We start from the raw sequence: 27,614 nt of genomic DNA, 5'->3' as shown, positions 1-27,614 counted from the left end.
AGCAGCTGCAACATGAGAGAGAATGGGTTGTCGGCTGGAGAGAAGTGATGCCCGAGAATGAGACTGACGACTTCTGACACCACTCTGGTGTATAGAAATGTGGAGGAAATACCAGCTACCAGGAATGATAATAGCACCTATACAGTGCCTCCAGCTTTGAGGAGGAAGCAAGTTTTGTGACGTTGACTATGTGGCGGTTTTCAGGTGAGAATGACGGATACAGTGATGGCCAACACGTTTGTGTTATTTTCATTACAAGGTTGAATTAAAGTGCTTTGAAATTGTTCAAAGGGGAAACTAGTGACATCTAGAAAGTGCTATAAGTGGAAGTTTTGTTATAGAATAAGTGAATGTTACTACGTGGATGATTTCCCATTCACAGATGCCGCACGGGTTCGATTTCAGAGAGGAGATATGTTCAGCGTGAGAAGAGACCGAATGTTTAAGTGAGGAGGAGAGTGAAAGTGACTTGCGTGTCGTGTAGAGTCGTCAGCGTAATAGTGAAGAAGGATAGAAGATGGAGAGAACATCATTTATGGAGCGTAGAGAGTAAGCGAGTGGAGAGAACACTGAGGAACACCACTGTTGATAGGACAAGAGGTGGGAGGCCTCTCCATCAGCGACCTATACATCGTATTGACTCGAGAGGAAGCTCTGTACTGGACATGAGAGAGAGAGAGAGAGAGAGAGAGAGAGAGAGAGAGAGAGAGAGAGAGAGAGAGAGAGAGAGAGAGAGAAGCAGAAGAGCCAAAGGAAGGAAGTTCAGAAAGCGAAGGCTTGTGCCATACTCTCAAATGCTCTGGAAATGTAGAAGGTCACGACACAAGGATTCCCCGTAATCCCTGAGGGAGGTGGACCAGAGGTGAGTCACATAGGAGAGATCTCCAGCACAACTCACACCACGGAAGCCGGATTGATGATGATCAAAAAAAAAAGGAAATGGGATATTAGGAATGAGATGAGAGTTAGTAAGTATGAAGGACATTGGAAAAAAAAAGAAATGAGAACAATGAACCGAAAGATGGAAGGGTTAGAAGTCTCCTTTCTCCGTGTTGGGCTGCACCAAGGCATGAGGCGGCAGAGAGAAATGGTGTCATACATGAAGCAGGACGTGCGGTGAACGCCACGCGCTAACCCTACCATTTGGGCAAAATCTTTACGTAGATACTTGTAGGAATTTTCTCCACTCCATCATACATCTTCCCTGTTCACACCACACACGCACACACAGACACCCGCTCAGCACACCAAAGCTCACCCGCCTAATTCAAATGTATCCGTCTCTCCCCTCACATGCACCTCTCTCTCCCCTCACATGTACCCGTCTCTCCCCTCACACGTACCTGTCTCTCCCCTTACTTGTATCTGTCTGTCTCCACGCCAACATCCCTCGCCAGGTATACCTCCCCTGACTGCCTCGGGTTATGGAACTTATTTTTTCTTCAGCGCAAATCCAGCCTTCACCAACTGCCAGACTTGTGAGAAATTAGAGCACTGCCGTTTGATCTTGTGTTCTGGCGAGTGTAGTAGGAGTAGGACTGCGGTAGGTACGAACGTTGTGTATGGGTCTGGTGTATCGGTGCCAGCGTGTGGTTGTGTGTCATGTTGTCTCTCACATGTCCGTCTTTCTCTCTGGAAGTCCTTGATTGATTTTGATTACGTGTCTACGTCGACAGTACAAGGAGAGTGTTCTCCATTCACAGGGGCGTCCCCCCATCTTTTACACTCGGTTTATGAACGTTCAGCATCATGACACAACAGTAGTCTTGCCCTTGCTCTGGAGGCAGATCTTTGGTGCTGATTGGCAGACAGTTCACCTTCCGGTGTTGTGGTAAGAGGCTGCGTCTTGTGTGGAAACCCCCTCTCCCTCGCACAGGCAAGCGACCACGGCGTACCGTCTTACCAGGAAGACGGATCGTCTTCTGTCTAGTGTGTCGGTCATACTGGGGTCTTCGTCGCCTTCACCAGTTTGATGTTTCTTCATTACCGGGTTGTAGCTTTTTGAGTACGACGCTGCGACCGTGCGACACGACGGCATCATCCCTGAACACGACGGTACGACCTTGCAACACGACGGTACGACCTTGCAGCACGATGCTACGACCTTGCAGCACGACGGTATGACCTTGCAGCAAGACGCTACGACCTTGCAGCACGACGGTACGACTTTGCAGCACGACGCTACGACCTTGCAGCACGACGGTACGACCTTGCAGCACGACGGTACGACCTTGCAGCACGACGGTGCGACCTTGCAGCACGACGGTACGACCTTGCAGCACGACGCTACGACCTTGCAGCACGACGCTACGACCTTGCAGCACGACGCTACGACCTTGCAGCACGACGGTACGACCTTGCAGCACGACGGTACGACCTTGCAGCACAACGGTGCGACCTTGCAGCACGACGGTACGACCTTGCAGCACGACGGTACGACCTTGCAGCACGACGGTGCGACCTTGCAGCACGACGGTACGACCTTGCAGCACGACGGTACGACCTTGCAGCACGACGCAACGACCTTGCAGCACGACGGTACGACCTTGCAGCACGACGCAACGACCTTGCAGCACGACGCTACGACCTTGCAGCACGACGCTACGACCTTGCAGCACGACGGTACGACCTTGCAGCACGACGGTGCGACCTTGCAGCACGACGGTACGACCTTGCAGCACGACGCTACGACCTTGCAGCACGACGCTACGACCTTGCAGCACGAAGCTACGACCTTGCAGCACGACGCTACGACCTTGCAGCACGACGCTACGACCTTGCAGCACGACGCTACGACCTTGCAGCACGACGCAACGACCTTGCAGCACTTCATATTGTGACACCACGTCATACCCCGAGCTTGCTACTCACCCTGAGGCTTGTGATGTTGCCACTTGATTGCTGTTGTCATCCCTTGGCTTGGTGACGTGTTACCTTGGATGTTGACGTCGTAACGTGGTCTTTGTGACGTGGTTCATGAACTTGTGACGTAGTGTGACGCAGTCCTCTAATCATTGGTCTTTTGACGTCATTCTCAGCGATGTCGTCATCACCTCTCCTTCAACGTCACTGTGGTACGTGACATCATTCTTTAGGTTTTGTCGTCACGACAGTGTGGCTAGTGACATCACCACAGTGTGGCTGATGACATTACAGTGTGGCTAGTGTCATCACCACAGTGTGGCTAGTGTCATCACCACAGTGTGGCTAGTGTCATCACCACAGTGTGACCATTGACATCACCACAGTGTGACTAGTGTCATCACCACAGTGTGGCTAGTGTCATCACCACAGTGTGGCTAGTGTCATCACCACAGTGTGGCTAGTGTCATCACCACAGTGTGGCTAGTGTCATCACCACAGTGTGACTAGTGACATCACCACAGTGTAACTAGTGACATTACAGTTTGGCTAGTGACATCACCACATTGTGGCTAGTGACATCACCACAGTGTGGCTAGTGACATCACCACATTGTGGCTAGTGACATCACCACAGTGTGGCTAGTGTCATCACCACAGTGTGACTAGTGACATCACCACAGTGTAACTAGCGACATTACAGCGTGGCTAGTGACATCACCACATTGTGGCTAGTGACATCACCACAGTGTGACTAGTGACATCACCACAGTGTAACTAGTGACATTACAGTGTGGCTAGTGACATCACCACAGTGTGGCTAGTGTCATCACCACAGTGTGGCTAGTGTCATCACCACAGTGTGGCTAATGACATCACCACAGTGTGGCTAGTGTCATCACCACAGTGTGGCTAGTGACATCTCAGTGTGGCTAGTGATATCATCACAGTGTGGCTAGTGACATCACCACAGTGTGGCTAGTGTCATCACCACAGTGTGACTAGTGACATCACCACAGTGTAACTAGTGACATTACGGTGTGGCTAGTGACATCACCACATTGTGGCTAGTGACATCACCACAGTGTGGCTAGTGACATCACCACATTGTGGCTAGTGACATTACCACAGTGTGGCTAGTGTCATCACCACAGTGTGACTAGTGACATCACCACAGTGTAACTAGCGACATTACAGCGTGGCTAGTGACATGACCACATTGTGGCTAGTGACATCACCACAGTGTGACTAGTGACATCACCACAGTGTAACTAGTGACATTACAGTGTGGCTAGTGACATCACCACAGTGTGGCTAGTGTCATCACCACAGTGTGGCTAGTGTCATCACCACAGTGTGGCTAATGACATCACCACAGTGTGGCTAGTGTCATCACCACAGTGTGGCTAGTGACATCTCAGTGTGGCTAGTGATATCATCACAGTGTGGCTAGTGACATCACCACAGTGTGGCTAGTGACATCACCACAGTGTGACTAGTGACATCACCACAGTGTTACTAGTGACATCACCACAGTATTACTAGTGACATCACCACAGTGTTACTAGTGACATCACGGTGTGGCTAGTGTCATCACCACAGTGTTACTAGTGACATCACAGTGTGGCTAGTGACATCACCACATTGTGGCTAGTGTCATCACCACAGTGTGGCTAATGACATCACCACAGTGTTACTAGTGATATCACGGTGTGGCTAGTGTCATGTGTCATCACCACAGTGTGACTAGTGTCATCACCACATTGTGGCTAGTGACATCACCACAGTATTACTAGTGACATCACGGTGTGGCTAGTGTCATCTGTCATCACCACAGTGTGGCTAGTGTCATCACCACAGTGTGACTAGTGTCATCACCACAGTGTTACTAGTGTCATCACCACAGTGTTACTAGTGATATCACGGTGTGGCTAGTGTCATGTGTCATCACCACAGTGTGACTAGTGTCATCACCACAGTGTGACTAGTGTCATCACCACAGTGTGACTAGTGTCATCACCACAGTGTGGCTAGTGTCATCACCACAGTGTGACTAGTGTCATCACCATATTGTGGCTAGTGTCATCACCACAGTGTGACTAGTGTCATCACCACAGTGTGACTAGTGTCATCACCACATTGTGGCTAGTGTCATCACCACAGTGTGGCTAGTGTCATCACCACAGTGTGGCTAGTGTCATCACCACATTGTGGCTAGTGTCATCATCATATTGTGGCTAGTGTCATCACCACAGTGTGGCTAGTGTCATCACAACAGTGTGGCTAGTGTCATCAGCACAGTGTGACTAGTGTCATCACCACATTGTGGCTAGTGTCATCACCACAGTGTGACTAGTGTCATCACCATATTGTGGCTAGTGTCATCATCATATTGTGGCTAGTGTCATCACCACATTGTGGCTAGTGTCATCACCACAGTGTGGCTAGTGTCATCACCACATTGTGGCTAGTGTCATCATCATATTGTGGCTAGTGTCATCACCACAGTGTGACTAGTGTCATCACCATAGTGTGACTAGTGTCATCACCACAGTGTGACTAGTGTCATCACCATATTGTGGCTAGTGTCATCACCATATTGTGGCTAGTGATATCGCCACAGTGTGACTAGTGTCATCACCACAGTGTGACTAGTGTCATCACCATATTGTGGCTAGTGATATCGTCATATTGTGGCTAGTGTCATCACCACAGTGTGACTAGTGTCATCACCATATTGTGGCTAGTGTCATCACCATATTGTGGCTAGTGATATCCCCACAGTGTGGCTAGTGACATCAACACACTTTTGTTTGTCTGTCAACTCCTCATAGCTAGGGTTCTGGATTCCAGTTTTGCATCGAGTGTAGAACCCCTTCATGGACTCGCCTGGAACCCTTTCAAAGACTCACCTGGAACTCCCTCGTAAACTTGCCTAGAACTCCCTCATGCACTCGTATGGAACCGTCCATGTACTCTTCTGAAACCTCCACTTGCACTTATGCATTTGCCTGGAACGCTTTCATGTACTCAACTGCATCCCCCTGGTGCACTCTCCTGGAAACACCCTCCTGCTCCCGCCTGAAATCCCCTTATACACTCACGTGGAACCTCCTCATGCACTCACGTGGGAACCCGTCATGCACTCACCTGAGCCCCCACCCCCCCCTCTTTCATCCACTCAGAGCCCCGTCATGCTCTCACCTGACTGGAAATCGTTAATATCCTTAACTCCTGGAAATTCCAGGAGCACTGAGTTGCTGGAACCCTCAAATGCACAGAAGTACCTGGAACTCTGTGTGCGTCTGGAAACTGGAATTGACCTCAGTCTCGGCTAACTTGAATTCGCTTTCCTGCAGAATGCAAGCATTTTTATTCGTTTGCTGTTTCATGAAGCTGGTCGAGTACTTTGCTCAGTTTCATGAAGCTGGTCGAGTAGTTTGTTCAGTTTCATGAAGCTGGTCAAGTAGTTTGTTCAGTTTCATGAAGCTGGTCGAGTAGTTAGTTCAGTTTCAGGAAGCTGGTCGAGTAGTTTGTTCAGTTTCATGGAGCTAGTCGAGTAATTCGTTCAGTTTCATGAAGCTTGTCGAGTAGTTTGTTCAGTTTCATGAAGCTGGTCGAACAGTTTGTTCAGTTTCATGAAGCTGGTCAAGTAGTTTGTTCAGTTTCATGAAACTGGTCGAATAGTTTACTCAGTTTCATGAAGCTGATCGAGTAGTTAGTTCAGTTTCATGAAGCTGGTCGAATAGTTTACTCAGTTTCATGAAGCTGGTCGAGTAGTTTGCTCAGCTTCATGAAGCCGGTCGAGTAGTTTACTCAGTTTCATGAAGCCGGTCGAGTAGTTTGCTCAGTTTCATGAAGCTGGTCGAGTAGTTAGTTCAGTTTCATGAAGCTGGTCGAGTAGTTTGCTCAGCTTCATGAAGCTGATCGAGTAGTTTGCTTAGTTTCATGAAGCTGGTCGAATAGATAGTTCAGTTTTATGAAGCTGGTCGAGTAGTTAGTTCAGTTTCATGAAGCTGGTAGGGTAGTTTGTTCAGTTTCATGAAGCTGGTCGAGTAGTTTGCTCGGTTTCATGAAGCTGGTCGAGCAGTTTGTTCAGTTTCATGAAGCTGGTCGAGTAGATAGTTCAGTTTTATGAAGCTGGTCGAGTAGTTAGTTCAGTTTCATGAAGCTGGTCGAATAGTTTACTCAGTTTCATGAAGCTGGTCGAGTAGTTTGTTCAGTTTCAAGAAGCTGGTCGAATAGTTTACTCATTTTCATGAAGCTGGTCGAGTAGTTTGTTCAGTTTCATGAAGCTGGTCGAGCAGTTTGCTCAGCTTCATGAAGTTGGTCGAGCGTTTTGCTCAGTTTCATGAAGCTGATCGAGTAGTTAGTTCAGTTTCATGAAGCTGGTCGAGTAGTTTGCTCAGCTTCATGAAGATGATCGAGTAGTTTGGTCAGCTTCATGAAGCTGGTCGAGTAGTTAGTTCAGTTTCATGAAGCTGGTCGAGTAGTTTGCTCAGTTTCATGAAGCTGGTCGAGTAGTTTGTTTAGTTTCATGAAGCTGGTCGAGTAGTTAGTTCAGTTTCATGAAGCTGGTCGAGTAGTTTGCTCAGCTTCATGAAGATGATCGAGTAGTTTGGTCAGCTTCATGAAGCTGGTCGAGTAGTTTGTTCAGTTTCATGAAGCTGGTCGGGTAGTTTGCTCAGTTTCATGAAACTGGTCAAGCAGTTTGCTCAGTTTCATGAAGCTGGTCGAGTAGTTAGTTCAGTTTCATGAAGCTGGTCGAGTAGTTTGCTCAGTTTTATGAAGCTGGTCGAGTAGTTAGTTCAGTTTCATGAAGCTGGTCGAGTAGTTTGCTCAGCTTCATGAAGCCGGTCGAGTAGGTTGCTCAGTTTCATGAAGCCGGTCGAGTAGTTTGCTCAGTTTCATGAAGCTGGTCGAGTAGTTAGTTTAGTTTCATGAAGCTTGTCGAGTAGTTTTCTCAGCTTCATGAAGCCGGTCGAGTAGCTTTCTCAGTTTCATGAAGCTGGTCGAGTACTTTGTTCAGTTTCATGAAGCTGGTCGAGCAGTTTGCTCAGTTTCATGAAGCTGGTGGAGTAGTTTGCTCAGTTTCATGAAGCTGGTCGAGCAATTTTCTCAGTTTCATGAAGCTGGTCGAGCAGTTTGCTCAGTTTCATGAACCTGGTTGAGTAGTTTGCTCGGTTCCATGAAGCTGGTCCAGCAGTTTTCTCAGTTTCATGAAGCTGGTCGAGCAATTTTCTCAGTTTCATGAAGCTGGTCGAGCAGTTTTCTCAGTTTCATAAAGCTGGTCGAGCAGTTTTCTCAGTTTCATGAAGCTGGTCGAGTAGTTTGCTCAGCTTCATGAAGCTGGTCGAGTAGATTGCTCAGTTTCATGAAGCTGGTCGAGCAGTTTTCTCAGTTTCATGAAATTTTTCAAGCAACAAAATAGAAAAGGAAAACCCCCAACTTAATTGTGTCATTCTTGCCTTGGTGGCTGTAAATTGGCTCTTCCTGCGTGTCACGTATGCGTGTCACGTAGTCCTCCTCCTGGTGTCAGATAGACGTCAGGGTTAACCGAAATCCTTAATCATATTAGCCATTAGTGGATTAACCTGTTCCAGTCTGACAGTATGATATGCAGTATCCCTCACCTCTGCCATGACGCCAGGTCCTACAACACACACGGAACACTGTTTGTCTGTCGTGTCAGTGTAATTATCCTGTAGTCCTCATGTGTCTGTGTCACGTCGTGTTACATAAGTCCCTCTCCCGCCTTGTTAATGTATGTCTCCCGCTGTGACAGCTAATGCCTCTCTCCCGTCATGCCAGCTAATGCCTCTCTCGCGTCATGCCTCTACCCCGTCGTGCCAACCGATGCGTCTCTCCCGTCGTCCCAGACACCTTCAGCTCATACAACACTGTCTCACCAAATGCAACTTGTCGTCTCGTTGATTACGTTTTTCTGGTCTGAATAATTAAATCTTTTCCAACGACTCTGCGAGTGCAACGTTTCTGTGGTCGGAATCAATGCGTCTTTTTTCCGTGGTCACGTAATGCGTCATTGTCGCAGTCCCATCCATTACAGCGTTCCAATAGCCCAGGGAAATATATTTTGGTTTTCTGTAGTAAGCCTTGCCAATTCAATCTTTTTCCAGTTCACACGATCATCCAGTGGTCCTAGTTCATCAGTCTTCTCCCTCGTGGTCCCATTTCTTACTGCTGTCCTCTATGATCCGAACTTGTACAGAAGACCTCTGTGGTTCCAGCACACGTGACTGTCTTCCATGACTCTACCTCATACAGATGTCTTACGGGATCCCACCGCTTCGTACAGCAGTCCTCCATGATCCAGACTCATACAACTGTCCTACATGGACCCAACTCGTACAACTGTTTGCAGTGGTCCCAGCCTATATAACTCTCTTGTGTGGCCCCAGTTCCGAGTTTTCCCATGATTACAGATCATGAAACTTTCTCGTACGTCCAACTCGTACATGTCTTCCATGAAATCGGATCCCACAACTTCCAAGTGGTCCATGTTCAAGCAATTTTCACGCTGTAGCACTTCGTAAAACTTCTCCATGCCCCAGTGGCAAACTTCCTCATGGCCCCCATTGAAGATATCTTCGTGGCCCCATTCCAGACTTTCCAGGCATTATTCTCTTGGTCTCGAATCACACGCCACGCGTCTGTGGTGCCCCTCTGGTCCCTGGGGTTTCCTCATCCCCATAAATGATTCCTTGATGGATGTACTTGCCCAATGGAAATACATTGCGATTGTACTGTTGATATTAACGTTAACAACAGTGCCCAGCACAACACCTTAACAGCCCCTAGAACTGAACCAAAGGCAACCACGTCTCCACTGAAGAAACGAAGGCCGTAGTTTTGTACATAAGTCTTGCTTACAGTCGTGTATTATCCCTTAGTGCCTGATTAGGCCTTATCCCCCCTTCAGGTCTGCACATTGGTCTTGGACACAAGGCATTTGGCTTTCCTGCATCTGAACTCTGCAATATCCGTACGACTTTTATTCTTCTCAATGTGACCTAAGCCTTCACTGCCTGGTCGTCACCTTTATCAGCTACACAACACAGGCTAACGCAAACGATACGGGAAAGAGCATGCAAGATTATCCTTGATCCTTAACTCACTAGCCCTCCCGACTTTCTCCAATCATCACTTGCACCTCATTTGACAGTTCCGCTAAACTGTGCTGCACCATCCTCGCCACCGTTACCTTCCTCCACTAGAGATCCCTCGTCCCTGAGTTGATTATCATTATTATTATTATTATTATTATTGTTATCATTATTATCATTATTATTATTATCATAATTATTAGTTATCATTATTATAATTATTATTGTAATTATTATAATTATCATTATTATCATTAATATTATTATTATTGTTTTTGTTACTAGAATCGAAAAAAAAATTTTCGTTGACAGGGTACCAGTTAATATACCTGTCAGCCCAGCTTTATCTCCGATGGTGCCTTATTAAAGCTGAGTCAGCTACCTCGTCTGCGGAAATGATTACCACCTTCCCATACTCTCTAACCTCAAGGGTTTCTCCTGTAGTTTGTGAGGTGGGACTTTCTCTTGGTACACCGTTATGGTACCGGTGAAGTTGTGCCTCCTTCTGGTACCCCCATCTTCATGCTTGGGAAGTGGTGCCTCCTTGTGGTACCCCCATCTTCATGCTTAGGAAGTGGTGCCTCCTTGTGGTACCCCCATCTTCATGCTTAGGAAGTGGTGCCTCCTTGTGGTACCCCCATCTTCATGCTTGGGAAATGGTGCCTCCTTGTGGTACCCCCATCTTCATGCTTAGGAAGTGGTGCCTCCTTGTGGTAACTCCATCTTCATGCTTGGGAAGTGGTGCCTCCTTGTGGTACCCCCATCTTTATGCTTAAGAAATGGTGCCTCCTTGTGGTAACTCCATCTTCATGCTTGGGAAGTGGTGCCTCCTTGTGGTACCCCCATCTTCATGCTTGGGAAGTGGTGCCTCTTTGTGGTACCCCCATCTTCATGCTTGGGAAGTGGTGCCTCCTTGTGATACCCCCATCTTCATGCTTAGGAAGTGGTGCCTCCTTGTGGTACCCCCATCTTCATGCTTGGGAAGTGGTGCCTCCTTGTGGTACCCCCATCTTCATGCTTAGGAAGTGGTACCTCCTTGTGGTACCCCCATCTTCATGCTTAGGAAGTGGTGCCTCCTTGTGGTACCCCCATCTTCATGCTTAGGAAGTGGTGCCTCCTTGTGGTGACCCCATCTTCATGCTTAGGAAGTGGTGCCTCCTTGTGGTACCCCCATCTTCATGCTTAGGAAGTGGTGCCTCCTTATGGTGACCCCATCTTCATGCTTAGGAAGTGGTGCCTCCTTGTGGTACCCCCATCTTCATGCTTGGGAAGTGGTGCCTCCTTGTGGTGACCCCATCTTCATGCTTAGGAAGTGGTGCCTCCTTGTGGTACCCCCACTTTCATGCTTGGGAAGTGGTGCCTCCTTGTGGTACCCCCATCTTCATGCTTGGGAAGTGGTGCCTCCTTGTGGTACCCCCATCTTCATGCTTAGGAAGTGGTGCCTCCTTGTGGTGACCCACATCTTCATGCTTAGGAAGTGGTGCCTCCTTGTGGTGACCTTATCTTCATGCTTAGGAAGTGGTGCCTCCTTGTGGCATCCCCATCTTCATGCTTGGGAAGTGGTGCCTCCTTGTGGTACCCCATCTTCATGCTTGGGAAGTGGTGCCTCCTTGTGGTACCCCCATCTTCATGCTTGGGAAGTGGTGCCTCCTTGTGGTACCCCCATCTTCATGCTTTGGAAGTGGTGCCTCCTTATGGTACCCCCATCTTCATGCTTGGGAAGTGGTGCCTCCTTGTGGTACCCCCATCTTCATGCTTTGGAAGTGGTGCCTCCTTGTGGTACCCCATCTTGCCTAAGTCTTCTGTGAACGCTTTTGTCTTCTTACGTCCAGGGACACTTGGTTATTCCTTTTTAATTGTATATGGTTGTTCATGCACAAACCTATGCCTCTGTGTGTGTGTGTGTGTGTGTGTGTGTGTGTGTATGTGTGTGTGTGTGTGTGTGTGTGTGTGTGTGTGTGTGTGTGTGTGTGAGAGTGTGAGTGTAGAGATTGGATAGCACTCATAGAGGAATGTCAATCAATGACCACTCTACCAAAGCTTTGAAAAATTCTAGTTTGAGTGATGTACCGTATGTATGTCTTATGTATGTATTATTATTATTATTATTATTATTATTATTATTATTATTATTATTATCATTATTATTATTGTTGTTGTTTTTGGTGTTATTATTGCATTATTGGCGTATGAAATATATAGTGGTAGGGTAAAGATATTTTTGTTTTGATTAATGCATTTGTCAGCATAGATTAATATCAGTAATACAGGTGGTAATCTCTCCTGGAAGTTTTTATATTGGCAAAGTTGGGGAAGGTCGTGTGGCTCAGACCAGGTGCACGGATCAGTGCCGCTGGAATAAGCCTCCACCAGTTGTATCAGTATCCTCTTAGTGGAGTGGAGGAGTGTGTTCCAGGCTCGGGAGTTAGCCAACTTGGCATTCACACCAGCAGAGTCAGTCAGTCAGTCACCCGCCGCACCTCCTGTGACCACCCCACCTACGGTCAACTCTACGGCCTCTCCCACCCAGATTTCATTTACTCGATCGAATCTGTTTCTTCCTTGTATTGTTTTTCTGTTTAATTCCCGTTAGATTTCTGTTATCGTTTCCTTAATTCAAAGAATCTATATGTAATGTTGTCTCTGTGATGCCAAACAGGATTTTTTTTTCTTGTATCTCTCTTGTGATATGCGTTTCTTTTATTAATGAGACAGATTTTCCAGCGTCAGAACACAGTCGTTGGTCAGATTGTAGCTACTTTAATTTGTGCCTTGTGCTCTGTCAATGTTAAAGTGTTTATTTCATGAGGATTCATCAACACGTTACATTCTTTTTTCTTTAGTATGTTGTTCTAGTTATGCAGGGGACGAAGATATTCCCCTCATCTGATAACTCTCTTCTGCCCTGCAGGTACTTCCCGCGCCTGCTGCCGGAGTCCCGCACCCCACTCGCTGTCGTCTCCATGATGGAAAGTCTCGGCATGATCAACAAGTTCAGACTCAGCCGTGAATCCCTAGCCAGGTCAGTGTCTCCCTCCTTCCTCTTCAGTTGCATGAGGTCGTCATGCGTCACCGAGAATGGTGTGGGATATCCCCAGGGGTTGTGCGAGACCTTGGCTGGGATATTTCCTATAAGTTTAACCAAGGTCATCGAGTAAGCTAGCATAAGAAAGAATTGGTTTACGGTGCACCGGTAAGTTTGAAAACACACACACACACACACACACACACACGATCTCCCACTTGCGTAATATATGTACGACCTCAGTCGTGTATTTTCAGCATAATGGCTGCAAATTCAATAAGTCGTTATTCATTATTTATTTATTTATTTATTTATTCATTTATTCATTTATGTATTACACTGTATTCATTGAAGATGACACACCAAGGAAGGAAGAGGAAAAACAGAACCTTAGGGGGGTTTGTCCTTGGGAGCCGTAGGGTATGGTGAGGGAGTGAAGTGTTGTGATGGAGTGAGAGTGATGATGGAGCAAGGGTGGTGATGGAGTGAGGGTACTGAGAGAGCACAGATGATGGGGATGGAGTGAAAGTGGTAATGAAGCCAGGATGATGTCGGAGTAGGATTGGTGGTGGCTCAAGGATATTGATGAAGTCAAAATGGTGATGAAGTGAGGGAGTAAGATTGTCATTGGAGCGAGTGGTGATGATGGAGTCATGGTGGTGACGGAGCGGGAGTGGTGATCGAATCAGCTAGGTGATAGAATCATTATCCCAAAATTTCCAAACAATTGATCCCTGGAAATTACAGTTTTTCACAGGAAATAAATTTGTTTGCAGTTTTGTGGTCATACATAAAAAGTGAAGAAATCATGAGAGACCATACAATTGTGGAAACACGAGGACCACAGATCAGGTCTCCCACATCACGAATACAGACACCAGGAATATCAGAGGAAGGGAGAGCAGGGATGAGGTTATATATACCACAGAAGACGGTCTGGTGGCTAACAGTTGAGAATTTTAAGAGTTTAGTGGGTGCAAAAGGTCATCACACACTCCTGATTTTATGAAAGCCATACTGATCACACTTAAAAAGATGATGAATATCATGTAGTGTTGGCATATAGGATACAGAGAATGAAAGAGGGAGAAGGCACCGGGAAATGGAGCGCAACCGCTCCTGTAGTAGACAACTTATAGTGTTAGGAACTATTGATACTCACGTGTCCTTTTGAATAAAGCACCAAAAGTAACTATGGAAAAATGTAAACTATTCTATCAAGAAGAAAGACTCTATTAAAAATTTGTTGAATTACATCTTGCAATCGAGATAACATAAATATATTCACCTTGATGCAAGAAGCAACGAGATAATTCATATATTCTTAAAAATGACGAGTTCAGCTGCAATTAAATCAATTGAAGGCAGAGAATTCATTGATACCCATAAGGAAGAAAGAATCCTGGAAATCTAAAATCTGAAAAAGTGTCTGGAGAAAATTTTCTGTAGTCATGTGACCATGTGACTTGATGTTCCTCAATCCCTGGTTTTGTCAGGACTTCATAGTCTTTGGGACTTCATAAAGGAGCACACACTTCTCACTTCCGAACCCCAACTTGACAGCTGCCTGTCAAACCTTTTTTTTACAATCTTTATGACGAAGTCTGCAGTCAAAGACTTAAGTCCACACCAAGGCCAGAGCTTTACTGAAACAAGAAAGGGTTAAAGAGACAAGCAGGAAGAAAAATCTACAGAAGAGATTTTGCAGGAACGGGGACTAGCTATTTTTTAAAAAGTATTAGATCATGACCATCAGGAAATACATCTGAGGGTTAAAAAGGGAAAGAAACAGCTTGCAAGTACAATATTACATAGCGGGGGCACACTTGAAGTCACTTCACAAGAGCAAAGAGTGAAGTAATGTCAACATAAAAAGGAAAGAGCCAACTTTGTGGTGCAGAATGAGTTAAGGTTTAAGGTCAGATTGACAGTTGATAACATTGATTTCCTTTGGTCTCTCTCTCTCTCTCTCTCTCTCTCTCTCTCTCTCTCTCTCTCTCTCTCTCTCTCTCTCTCTCTCTCTCTCTCTCTCTCTCTCTCTCTCTAAGTATACAGAGCTAGAACCTCCCCAGATGTGAGAGCATTACTCCATTCAAGAATGAATTGATCCAAGGTTAATCAGAGAACTGTTCAGAAGGGAAGAATTTGCAGCACCTGACCAGAACTCCCAGTTCCAAAGAGGCAGATTTAGTTAGTTGTGCAATATAGGGCATCAAGCTTCAGATGTCCAAAAGAGGTTATAACAAATTTGTTTGTTCATCATAGCTTTTAGAGGATAGAAAATATTGAAGTATTTTGAAATAGATTGCACAGTTGCTATATGTTGAATCCTCTTGACTTTCTTCATGAACCCTCTTCAAATATTTTTGATGTTTTGGTGAGATATGTGTAAGGAAAAGCTGAGCTGCTGTGTTCTTGGTAAAAGTGATAGTATGTGGGTGTGAAAGTAAGAGGGTTGGCTGTAGGTGTCATGTGATCCAGACGAGCCCTTAGCGAGGTCAGCTGCTGCCAGCAGGGCTCCCGGGGCGCCAGGGTCCACCTTGTTAGCTGTCGAGGAAGGGTGGGGCTTAGGGATATGTCCATTCCTCCACAAGGCTGCCATCCACAATCTTCCCCCTCCTTGATTTTGCTGAATTTATTTCAAAATTTGTAAATAAACAAAATAAGATATGGTCTCTTATGTAGGGGAATTAGTTGTACACCATCCCTTGTGTAGATGACCCAGACACTTGAAGTGATGCTAATCTAAGCCCATCTGTTGTTGAGTTTATTGCACTGTCATGTCATCGTCCACTGCACTAATCATGTCACTGTCCATTGCGATAGCAGCTACAGTTGAAGTTCCAAATGTTCTGTGGTTGTTTCCCATCCTGATCATGGATGTCAATTATGATGCGAGTGATGAGTGATAGGCTGTGGTTGTGTGGTGGTGAGTGACTGAGTTAGTGATGTTGAGTGATCCTGGCTGAGGTAGTGATGGTAAGTAACCTTTATTGATGAGGCATAAGTGATGATGAGTGACCTTGGCTAAGGAAATGTGGATGTTCGACAATGACTGTGGCAGGAATTGTGATGGTGAATGTTGGTGTGTGATGATGAGTGACAGTAACAGAAATAAAGGAAGTGATATTTAAGGTTAAGCTGGAAGCATAGTCTAACATTAGGGTGTCAGACAGGGTTTGTGTGAATATTATGTGGTTAATCCATTAATGTTGTTGCTTGCTTTGAACCTGCTGCCCACCCTCCATCATCAACCATCACACCCACTCTCCATAAGTCAGCCCACCCATATATCCTTTACTACTCCACTAGTTGCACCCAAGGAGTCGAACATTCCTCTTAGACACTTGGCTGCAATTGACCAGTCCATCAACTACAGCCATCACCATTGACCAGTCCACTCACCCAACCACTCCCTTGTGTTGACTGCTTACTTCACCCACTCTTCTCTTAAGAAATTCACTTGCACCACCCACCCACTGTCAACTTCTGCGGCTAACCTACTCAGTCACCACTGATCGCCACATTCTTCTACCTATCCACTGTTAACGACCAGACCTACACCCACCCACCATCGAACAAAGCAGTGACCATACTTAGCAACCCAGCAATAGCTGCTTCACCTTCACATAGCTGACCAGTCTACCTATGAACTAGTGAGATATCCACCCATAGACGGTCAATATGCACTCATCTCTGATAGGCACTAAACCCACAGTCTGCTAAGTCTCTTCTGTATTTCTCATCAAAACAGCCTGTTCATCATTCTTTGGTCGACATCTCCACCCACCCACCCATCGCTCACCATCGGCAACTCACCCATTCTCCATCAACCAGAGCCAAAAGCCTAGTGGATCTAAGTTTAAAGCATGCCATAAAATTTACTCTTGGCACACCAACTTAATTATGTACCTTTGGAACAACAACCTTGATGGGTCTTTCCTCACTTATTCGGCTTAAAAGTGTGTGCCTGAACCTGTAGGAGGAAAGGGTATTGCAATATGGTCATAATGAGAACTTGGTACCTGATGTTTGTTAACTAAGTTTGTGATTAGTTTTCAGTTTGTTATTGATTGCCAGTGCTTGTTACTAATTGCCAGACTTTGATGTTACTAAGTTCTTACGTCTGTTGTTAATCAGGGATCAGATTTTTCTTACTATTCACTTACCAGAAGTTGTATCGGCTTTCAGAGCTGACTTTTACTGAGTGATTGTCAAAGACCTATGCAATCTGAAAATTATAATGTTTCTAGCATTTGTTAGCCAGTCATCAAAATATGTAAATGATCAGTCATCAGAGCCTGTTGCTGGATTTGTTATCAACCATCAGAGACTGTTGCTGGTCTTGTTAGAAATGCCTGTTGCTGCTTGGTCATCAATGTTTGTTGTAGGTCAGTTGCCGGTCTTTTGTTAATGCTGGTCAGATGTGCAAAGTCTTTTAGTTTTTAGGATTTGGGGGTCAGATGTCTCATACCTCTTATTCACCAAAGTCTGCTTTTAGACTCATATTGCTATATAGTTTTTGGAAGTCTTGTGCTAGTCAGGTGTGAGCTCTTGTTTGATGGTCAAGTGTAAGAAAGCCAGATATAGTCACTGCTCTGTTGTTGGTCAATTGCCAGATTTTCATTCATTAGGTGTTAAGTTTCTGTTTTCGGTAAGGTGTCGGGAGTTTGCTGTTTAGTGTCTGAATTGTGGTATGGAGCTAGTGAGTAATTCTTTCTCCTGGGTAAGCTCCCCAACATTATGTGGCTGCCTAGTTTACACTAATGTTTGAACTGCATCTGGCAATACCCATGACAGTTATTGAATGCAAAGGTTATCAGACAGTTAGAGATCACTTGGTCCTGCAGATCCTGGAAGAGATAAGAAACAGATTGAACCATTTGTATGTCTTCCAATACTTATCAAACTGCTTTGATAAGTGAATCATTCCATATGTTAACAATCCAGATGAAGAAGTACTTAGTGTCATTTGAATTACAATGTTTATCCATGAGTTTGTATCCATCACTCTAAGAGGAATCAATGAATCTAGCCTTGAGCTCGTTATGGTGAGATTATCTAGGCACTTCTTAACTTCTTTTCTCATAGGATTTGTTTCTCCTACGGGAATCATCTCCGTATCTTACCATTGTACTCTCAAGTTTGTCTGTGTGTCTTCTCAAGTAGGATAGCAAAAACTGAACACAACATTCAAGGTGGGAACACACAAAAGAACTGTAAAGAGTAAGGATAATTTTCCTAGACTTAAATGTGAGAGCCCTACCTGTGAATCCAACAATTTTCTTCCCCTTTTTACCACTTCTGTGTACTACTTATTTGGCTTTAGGTCAGCAGAGATTATTGCACCTTTCTCCTCATTTACATTTTGGAGCTCATCAAAACTGATATTCAAGCTTGCCCTCTCATTTTTACTGCTGATATGTAAAGATATGCACTTATCAATATGAGATTTCATTTGTCACCGTGAGCCCTGTCCATCAGTTTGTCTATGTCAGTTTAAAGCTTTAGACATTCAGTTTATGTTGTAGCTTCATTTGCTAGCTTTGTATACCATGCAAATTTTGATAGCTTGTACTGCAGCCCACTATTAGTATCGTCAACGTTTGTGAGAAGAAAATTTGTCTCAAGACTGGTCCCTGTGACACACCACTTATGTCTAACCATTCTTATGTTTGACCATAGTTATTACTTTGTTTGTAGGCTATCAGCTGATTTCCCAACCATCGAAGTACTACTCCATGTGACGACTTTTGTTAATGACCTTTGATGTTTAACTTTATTTTTTTTTATAATGCTTTTTGAAAATCTAAGTAAATGACATCAAGTGCTTCCATCGAACTTATTGAAAATTTCATAAAAGTAATAAAACAAGATTTGTCAGATATGAATGACTTCAATGAAAACAATACTGGTGTTCCTCTAAATTATTGCAGATTTTTCCAAATGATGGTTTCCATAAGTTTGCCAGCTACAGACAGAAAACTCATTTGATAATAATTTCTAGGCAGGGCCATATTACCATTTTTGAATATCATTGTATATTGGCAAATTTCCAGTCGTTTGGAACTTTCCTTTAAAAAGTGATTTAATGAAAAGAGCAGTTAGCTCCTTCAGTGTCCTTGGATAAAACTTATTTGGGTCTGATACTGTCTTCACTTTGAATTCTATTAGTATCACTGGTATGCACATATCCTCATCTTTTATGTCAGAATCTTGTAGCACAATGGCATTAGATTCAGGACATGAGTTGTGCCAACAGTTGTAGATACAATTGCATGAATAGAATTTAGGATCTTTGCCATGACTTTGTTGTTTTGAATAGTCACCATTATCTATAATTAATGGAACAGTTGACTAGGTATTGACTGTTGCTTCTAACACAACTGTAAAACTCCTTAGGGTTTCTTTTTGCTATTTTCAGATATACATATAAGCTTTATACTGGTGGTTGAATTGATGTATTCGTCTCAGTTTTTTTTCATAAATTGGTGATTTTTAGACAACAGGCATTTCTTTATGTTGAACAATGTGATCATGAACATTTGGGTCTAAAATCTAGTATTTTTGTGCAACTTTCATGTTCAGCCACATTAGAGGCAGTTGAAAGTAATTTGTCAGTGGTTACTCTTACCACACTTTTTTTCAACTTCATTATTATTATTGAGACATTTTTAGCTAAGGTATACTTATTATGTTTTTGTTGTGAGTAGGTTTTGAGATGGTATGAACATGGAGAAAGAATAGATAAAAGGATATTTGAGTAGTTGAGATAAAGAGGAAAACCAAACCTAAAACAGGACAGTGCATATGTATCTTTAGATTGCTGAAATATAAGTAGATATGTGCATGATTTTTTATTGCATATGATGAGTTGTGCACAAGCTACCTTGCTATATGAAAAGAAAGGTAATAGAAAATATATTCATTCTATTGAAGTGTAACATGTTTACATCTTATTTACCAGGTTTACGCTAATGGTAAGAAAAGGTTATCGTGATCCTCCATACCACAATTGGTTGCATGCTTTTTCTGTAACCCACTTCGCCTTCTTGCTCCTGGATAACCTGTGCCTCACAGAGACAAATTCCCTCACTCACCTTGAGGCTCTAGCACTTATCGTCTCCTCTATGTGTCATGATTTAGACCATCGGGGTACAACAAACTCTTTCCAGGTGGGTCACTTTCTATGTACATGAATATGTCATAGTGGCAAAATATTGATTTGATAGGTGTTTTGTTGAAATAACATTTGCTTTATGATGATATATTTCAACATGAAATTTTTTGACTTATCAATTGTTTGATAATAGAATTCCTGCTTGGGAGGAAATTTTCATATTTTTCACCCTTAGTCTTGCTGGTAGATTTACAAGACAGCATAGAAAATATAATCAAGAGTTGGAAATGTCTAGATGGGAGTATAATACATAAAAAAGTCTGTCAGTTTTTTAGGTTTTGATTTGCTCTGATAATACATAGCTTTGATCACAAGAAAAGGCATGGGATCATTTTCAGTGATACTTTGTGTGAAAGCTGATTATGCTGTTACCCTGGACTTTTCAAACTTCTACCCAAGGGCAATGCTCACATTTGCTGAAGTTGGAAGTGACTTTACAAATATGAAGTCTTAGCAGATTTAAGGATAATGTGTTGTAATATTACCAAACACTCCATATATTTTTGTTTTTGTAGATTTTACTTTTCACTTTAAGTATATAGTTTTTGAATATTTGTTTATTAAGTATATGCAAATAGATACATAGTTGAAGTGTAAGTTACATATTTTTGTATCTTTTATCATAAACAGGTAGCAAGCAATTCTGTTTTGGCATCCCTCTACTCTTCTGAAGGGTCTGTAATGGAGCGACACCATCTCGCCCAGGCCATGTGTATACTAAATACAGATGACTGCAACTTCCTGGAGAATCTCAGTAGAGAAGAATATACTCAATTCCTTGACCTGATGCGAGATATCATTCTAGGTAAGTGATTTTACCAAGGAGAGGGATTAATTTATTTTGAAGTCCTTTGAAAGGTCAATATAACCCAGATTTTGAGCTGTGGGGCCCTGTTGTGGGCTCAGAATCTCATTCAACAATCTAAGAGACAACAGTTGAGTATGTGTCCAGACTTGATGATCAAGAGAAGAATCACAGGCTTCTTGAAATGTTGTCTTGGTAACTACCCTTTAGGCACTGTTTTTTGTTTGGAGGTCCAACTGTTGTAAGCCTAATAGTATGATGGGTTGTAGTTTAGCTCATTTTTTATGCAGAGGTCATATCACACTGATATGGGTCCCTACTTCTAAAGTAGCCTGATCATCCATTACTCCTACAGTTAGAGGATATGGCCTTAAAAGATACAGAGATATTCTCACCGCTACATATTGATAAAGCACAAGACATATGTAGCTAACCAGTTAAAGAATAAAACACTGCTGAAATAGATACAAAGACTCTCAGACCCATTCACCTTTGATGGCTTTACCAAGATTCAATCCCTTTATAGGAAGCAGGCTCCTTATTTCCTCCAGTAAACTTGCTTGGGTAGGGTTGGGACCACTTGTTTAAGGAGTGAGCTCTAGCTTACCCCACATGGGAGAATCTAGTGAATTGACTTTAGTGCACGGTATGATGTACCGTGAGAAGTGAAAAGAGAATATCTTAAGATTGAACTCTGAAAGAGTGCAGGCCGTTTAAGTAGGAACAGAATTCTGAAATGTACCTGATGGCACTCGGGAGTCTCTAGTTTTCCCACCCACTAGTAGACATTAGCTTCATCTTTTAAGTGAACCAAACATTTAGCTGGCATAAACTTCATGGCAATGATGGAGTTTACTAATTATTCAAGTTAAAAGTTAGAACATGAACTTTAGGAAAGGGATTATACATAAAAGTAGATGGCTACAGAGAAAAAATGAAAAAACAATAAAACATGAATTCTAGTTCAGTAACTGTATTAATGGTAGATAGTATCAGTAACTGTATTAATGGTAGATAGTATAGAAATTTCATAGTAAATACTTAATCTTACAGTTAGACATCCAGAATAGTTGTACAAAAACCTTGTAAAACAAAAAAGTGAGAGGATTCATCTCAAGTAGGTAGACCCAGAGAAGAATTGAAACATTGTCACAATACTGATAAGAAAATGTTGTAAATGCCTGTGTGACTTACATTGTTGACTGACAATGAGCCAGGGAAAGCCTTTTGATACATACAGCATAGGAGCCTGTCCATGCAAGAAAGGAGGGTTTACCCCTCACGAGAGGCCAGATGAGCTTATCTGTCTAAATAATGTGAGCTTTGAACTCTGTATCTCATACTCACAGGGCAGTTCCAGCCAAGAAAGAAATGTTGATATAATCTGTTTAACAGCTTTGTATTCTGTACAACATTTCACTCTAGTGTTCTCTAATTTATCAAAAAAAAAGAAGTCTGATAATATCATTTATCCCACCAGCGACGGACTTGGCTCATCACCTTCGCATTGTGTCAGAACTTCGTGAGGTTGCTGAAAGTGGCTATGACCCCCAAAACCAAAGACATCATGAACTCCTCATCTGTTTGCTTATGACTGCTGCAGACTTATCTGATCAGACCAAGGTAAGACATACTGAAGAAGTGTTTGGAGTAATTTGTATGTGATAAAGAGAGAAGTAAAGCAAAGAAAGTGGAGGTATAAGAGCAGGAGGTTGAGATCATAATGGAAAAGAGAAATAGTAAATGAAATTTTTATCATAGTTTCACTTATGAATAAATAGAAGGAAAAGCTGAATGGGTTAAAGTGGTACTTGTATAGAAAATAGAAGGAAAAGCAGAAATGGGTTAAAATGGTGTATATTCTGTGTCTTTAAAAGTTAATTATATTTCTGCACTGGCTTTATTACTATTTACTGTGATGTGGTTTTTTAAACAACTTTCTTGCAGGATTGGCAGTCTTCAAAGCATGTTGCAGAGCTCATCTACAAAGAGTTCTTTACTCAAGGAGATCTGGAGAAAGCAATGGGCAACATGCCCTTGGAGATGATGGATCGAGAGAAGGCATTCATTCCAGAACTTCAGCTGCAGTTCTTAGACGATGTGGCTATTCCTGTCTATGAGTAAGCTCAGTTTTTTCATTAATGATCAATTTGTATGAAGAGTTTCTGCATAGCATAATTTTCAATGTTGTATATATGCTGCATAATATGAATCTATAATGCATGAACTGTGTCGTTAGTTTCAGGCGAAGTAAAATGCAGAACTTTCACACTTCAGTCTTACATCCATCAGCAGGATTCTAATATCAAAGACTAACTGGAATGAGCATCTATATATTTTGGTGTCAGAAACCCATAGTAGTGCCTAAAATATGTGCTAAGTTTGCAGACAGTCAACCATCTCACACCTTTTGTTTGATATGCTTTTCTCATTTATATAACACATTCTTTCTTCTCTCAGTGAGTAAGTACATGTATGACACAAGAGCTCAGTGACTACTATCCTGTCATGTTCTTGATAATTCTTCTGAGATATATAGTTGATTACTAATTGGATGCTTTCAGTAAATTTTCAGTTTTATTTTTAGCTGTAACACTAAAATATTCATAAAGGTAAAGCTATTGAATAAGTCAGATAGCATTCGGCATGTGCCATGCTACAGTGAATGTAGGGAAAAGCTTTCATCGAAAATAGATAGCAAAGTCATGTATGATATACAATGTATTGGCTTTATTCGTAGCTACATATGTAAAGCACTGCATGTACAGTTTCCACAGAAAAACTTATTTGCCTACCCATATGTTTTCAAAGGCAATTTCACACTTACATATAAGTCTTTGTCATCTCTCTTTTGGCCTTTGATCTGGACATGGAGATGTCAAGGTTCATAAAGTATTCTAGTTCCATGTTTCAGGTTCATTGGGTCTTGATCTGATTGAATTGAGGTGCTGATGAGATGTTGGAAGAAGCAGCTGCCTGATCATGTGTTGTAAATGCAGAGCATTTCAAAAAATTTCATGTATACCCACATTTTCTTAATTCTGAGCTAGAATTCAGGCTTTCTGCTCCTTAGAGAGGTAAGAGCCAATTATTTGAAGTGCAGGTGGAAGAAATATAGAACTAAGAGGTAAGATTCCAAACATGAAGTGGCAACCAGGAGAGTACAGAAAGTCACCCTTCCTTAAAGATACACTGAGGCAGGTTACTGGTGCTCACACCAGCAGAAATACTAGTCTCAAAAATTGCCCTGAGAGCATCATATGCTTGTACCTGCAATAAACCTTAACCATGTATTGCCTTTGAAAATATATGGGTGATGGACAATCCTTTTTTGTGGACTCTGTATCATTGCTTTGCCTACATGTACTGATGTGGATTTTTGGCTGTTGACCATTGCCTTTTTGTAGAGTCCCATGGAAGCTGAAGATGAAGATGAATATAATAAAATACCTGATACAGATATTGTGGAAGACTATGTTGATAACCTTCAGCTTCAGGCAACATTGTAAGAACCTCCTGATCTTGTTTTTTCATTGGTTAATCCTCTGGTACCTTACCTCCAGTGGACCAAAACTGGTTCCAGGAGTGCTTGGCATGTTGGGCAATGGCTAGTCAGCAGTTTTTTTTTATTAGGTCCCAAAGTAGGTTTCAATTTGCAGAGTTACTTGAAATTTTAGAAATGGATAAAGTAGCTTATGCTCATGGGTTATCACCATTTTGATTTCTCAGAAAATCATGAGACTTGGGTCTTATGTTCACTAACAAAGACAGTGGAATCTGGCTGGTTTTGAAAAGAAAATAGTCTTACAAATTAGTAATTGTAGGAAGGTTGAGCTTCCACTTAGCATTTTGTGTGAGAGTGGTTCATGGTTACTCTTACATGGTGAGGAGCACCTGTCTAATGACATGTTGGACATTAGTCCACAGGGAGCCAAATTGGTTTGCCCTGTTCTCAGACTTGCTTTCCTCACTCTGTTCCATGGAGTAAGTCTTTGACTTGAACAAAGCATTCATAAAAGTGAGAAAATTAGTTTTCTTGTACAACATTTGCAACAGAGGGTTTGATTCACTGAGAGAAAAGTATATACTTTTCTTAACCTACCAAATCAATTTGTGTAGAAAAAGCTTTTTAGTCCACTGTTGTCCAGATCTTCATAGGCCAAGAAATATATTTCCCTTTGGATGAAGAAACTGGTTCTCCTTTCACAATCAGAGCTGTTTGATAGGGTTTAATATTAGGCTGGTAGCATCTACCTTGGTTTTGTCAGAAACCTCTTGTTAGATGAATTTAGGAACTCAGATCTTGACATTTAATACAGTTTTGTTCATTGATGCTTCTTCAACATCTGGTTGTACTTCCTTTTGTATCTTTTCCTATACCAATATCAGAAAATACTTGGGTAAGTCATGAAGGGTAGGTCCTCTATTTACTATTAGGTTTTTCTCCAAGTCCTTATTTCTTGTGAGTGTGCTCTAAGATAACTCATAGGGCATCTCCTCATGGTTAAGGAAATTTAGGGTTTAAAGGATGAAAATCACTTTCTATTGTAGGCATAACTATATTAAACAACTTATTTTCCTTTCCCTTCCTGCCCCTTTTCCATATCTAAAACACATTTTTAGATTTCTCACAGAAAACAAGCCTAAGGCTCAGAAACTAGCAGTCAGCTTCTGAATGAGGATGGATGGTTGCTTGGCACAAACTTGCCTTTCCACTTTGACATCACATACCTGGATGAGTTGCAGTATGTTTGTTGAGTCCTGTGACCTACTATGTTTTATGATGGTTGAAAGGAGGAATCCTTTTGAAAGGTAAAAGTGTGTTTTAAACCCTTCACTGAACAAATGCTCTCAGTTGCTCACAGGGTTCTTCCTATGGTAGAGAAATGGCTTTTCATCCTTTGAAACTTACAATAAGTGCTACTTACTTTTTTTTCAGAATTGTAGCAAAATTGTTCCCTGATGCACAAGAGCCTTACAACAACATTAAAGCTAATAGACGAAATTGGTCAAGACTACGAGATGTTTACAAAAGAAGGAAACCAGAGTCTACAAGTTCGCTAGAAGTGTTTGAAGATGATTCACTAGAGGAAGAATTAGAAAAAGAGGAGACTTGAAAATTTTGAGTACACTTCTAATGATGACTTTTCTTCTCATACTGGTATCTACGGAATAGACTAAAATATATCTTCAGAATATGAAAGATCATAGCAAAAGTTTCCAGATCTTATATCATTATTTGATGGAAATATGGATATGCTACAGGTGACAAAGGTAAGAGCAGTTTTGCTCTAAAGGTTGTGCTTTGTTGTGGAGTTGTATTAGGAAGGAAACTCAAACTTTTAATACATTGTTTCTTTTATGAATACATATTTTCACATCATACATGTTTTGGTATGCAGTTATGAATACTAGGAAGTACTTGATGCGTTTGTGCTACAAGGAATTCATGATTCTACTTCATAGGTTTTTACAGTGGGTTTGCACTATTGTCAGAAATTTGGAGTAAAAAGGTTGCATTACTGCTTTTATGAAAATTAGTACTGTGATAGTACCACTGGACATTATAAAATGTACTTGAGGAAAAGTGTACTGTCAAACCAGAATTTGTATATTGTGCTATGTAAAGAGCCAAACCTTCTGTGCATTCACAGATTTTCTGTAGCTTACAGAAGGTTTTACTTTTCATTTTCAGCATTAGATTGAAAACAGATATGGAAGCATACACCATGACAGCATATTGCAGCACTTTCTCCAGATTAGAAGTTCCCTTTTTGTAAACTTCAGTTAGGTTCTTTTCCCAGCCACTTCATAGTAACCTGTTGAAACTTTCTGTGCCCATGGGTGTCATGAATTCCTCTGGTCGTCATTTAGGGTTATTCCTTAAGGAAGAACCCGAACAGCAGGGTAAAAAAAGAATTTGAAATGCACCCTAGTTTAGTAAAAAAAAAGAATGAAAGACAGAAATAAGAAATTTGCAGTGCATTGCAATTAAAACTGTTACAAGTAAAGGATGATGATATTATCTGATAATCAAAAATCAGATGATACGCAACAAAGTTCTATTTATTTAAGTTAAAAAAAACATTGAAAAACTTACAGTACAATTGTTTTTCTGTGTTAAACACTCACAATACTTAGTTATATTTTATGGTAAGGAACATCATGTATATGCTTCCTATAGCAATAATTTTACATTAGATTAACTGATTTATGTAAAACACCTTAAAGAAGATCTTACCAATTGTAAATGAATGAATATTGATTGGTTGACATGGGTAATGGCTTCATCAATGGTTCACCAGCAAATTGATTTCTTTAATCATCTTCCTAAACAAAGGACATAATTAAGGCCCTCTTCATTCCACAGGTGCTTTTTTTTTGATTAACTTTATCTTTACAATACAAAATAACCCAAACTCTCACTTTCTCACACAACATTGGAGACAAATATGTAAATCTTACTGTGAAGATATGGAGGATGTATATATATATACATTTTCAGTTTCCCCACCCAAGTTTGATTAGGCTCATGCTTTCTAGAGGCGTATGTAGGTGCTGTACATCATTTGTAATAATGATTAACCTGCATGAAAATCCTCAGACATTTTTATTTAAA

At 42.2% G+C, this 27,614-nt stretch overlaps 1 protein-coding gene across 1 annotated transcript in view; it reads left to right on the top strand.

The window, feature by feature from the left end:
- LOC139763972 (cGMP-dependent 3',5'-cyclic phosphodiesterase-like) overlaps positions 1–26,122 on the top strand; it is a 274,331-nt gene extending 248,209 nt beyond the window's left edge. The window contains exons 7-12 of the mRNA XM_071690450.1: positions 12,897–13,007; positions 19,978–20,185; positions 20,821–20,995; positions 22,476–22,618; positions 22,943–23,115; positions 25,935–26,122. Coding sequence (XP_071546551.1) covers positions 12,897–13,007; positions 19,978–20,185; positions 20,821–20,995; positions 22,476–22,618; positions 22,943–23,115; positions 25,935–26,112 — 988 coding nt within the window. The 3' untranslated portion in view covers positions 26,113–26,122. The remainder of the gene's footprint in view (positions 1–12,896; positions 13,008–19,977; positions 20,186–20,820; positions 20,996–22,475; positions 22,619–22,942; positions 23,116–25,934) is intronic.
- Positions 26,123–27,614: the final 1,492 nt, after the last annotated feature.

Source organism: Panulirus ornatus, chromosome 48 (genome assembly GCF_036320965.1).
Source record: "Panulirus ornatus isolate Po-2019 chromosome 48, ASM3632096v1, whole genome shotgun sequence".
Classification (NCBI taxonomy): domain Eukaryota; kingdom Metazoa; phylum Arthropoda; class Malacostraca; order Decapoda; family Palinuridae; genus Panulirus; species Panulirus ornatus.
This window is presented reverse-complemented; position numbering and strand designations above follow the sequence as displayed.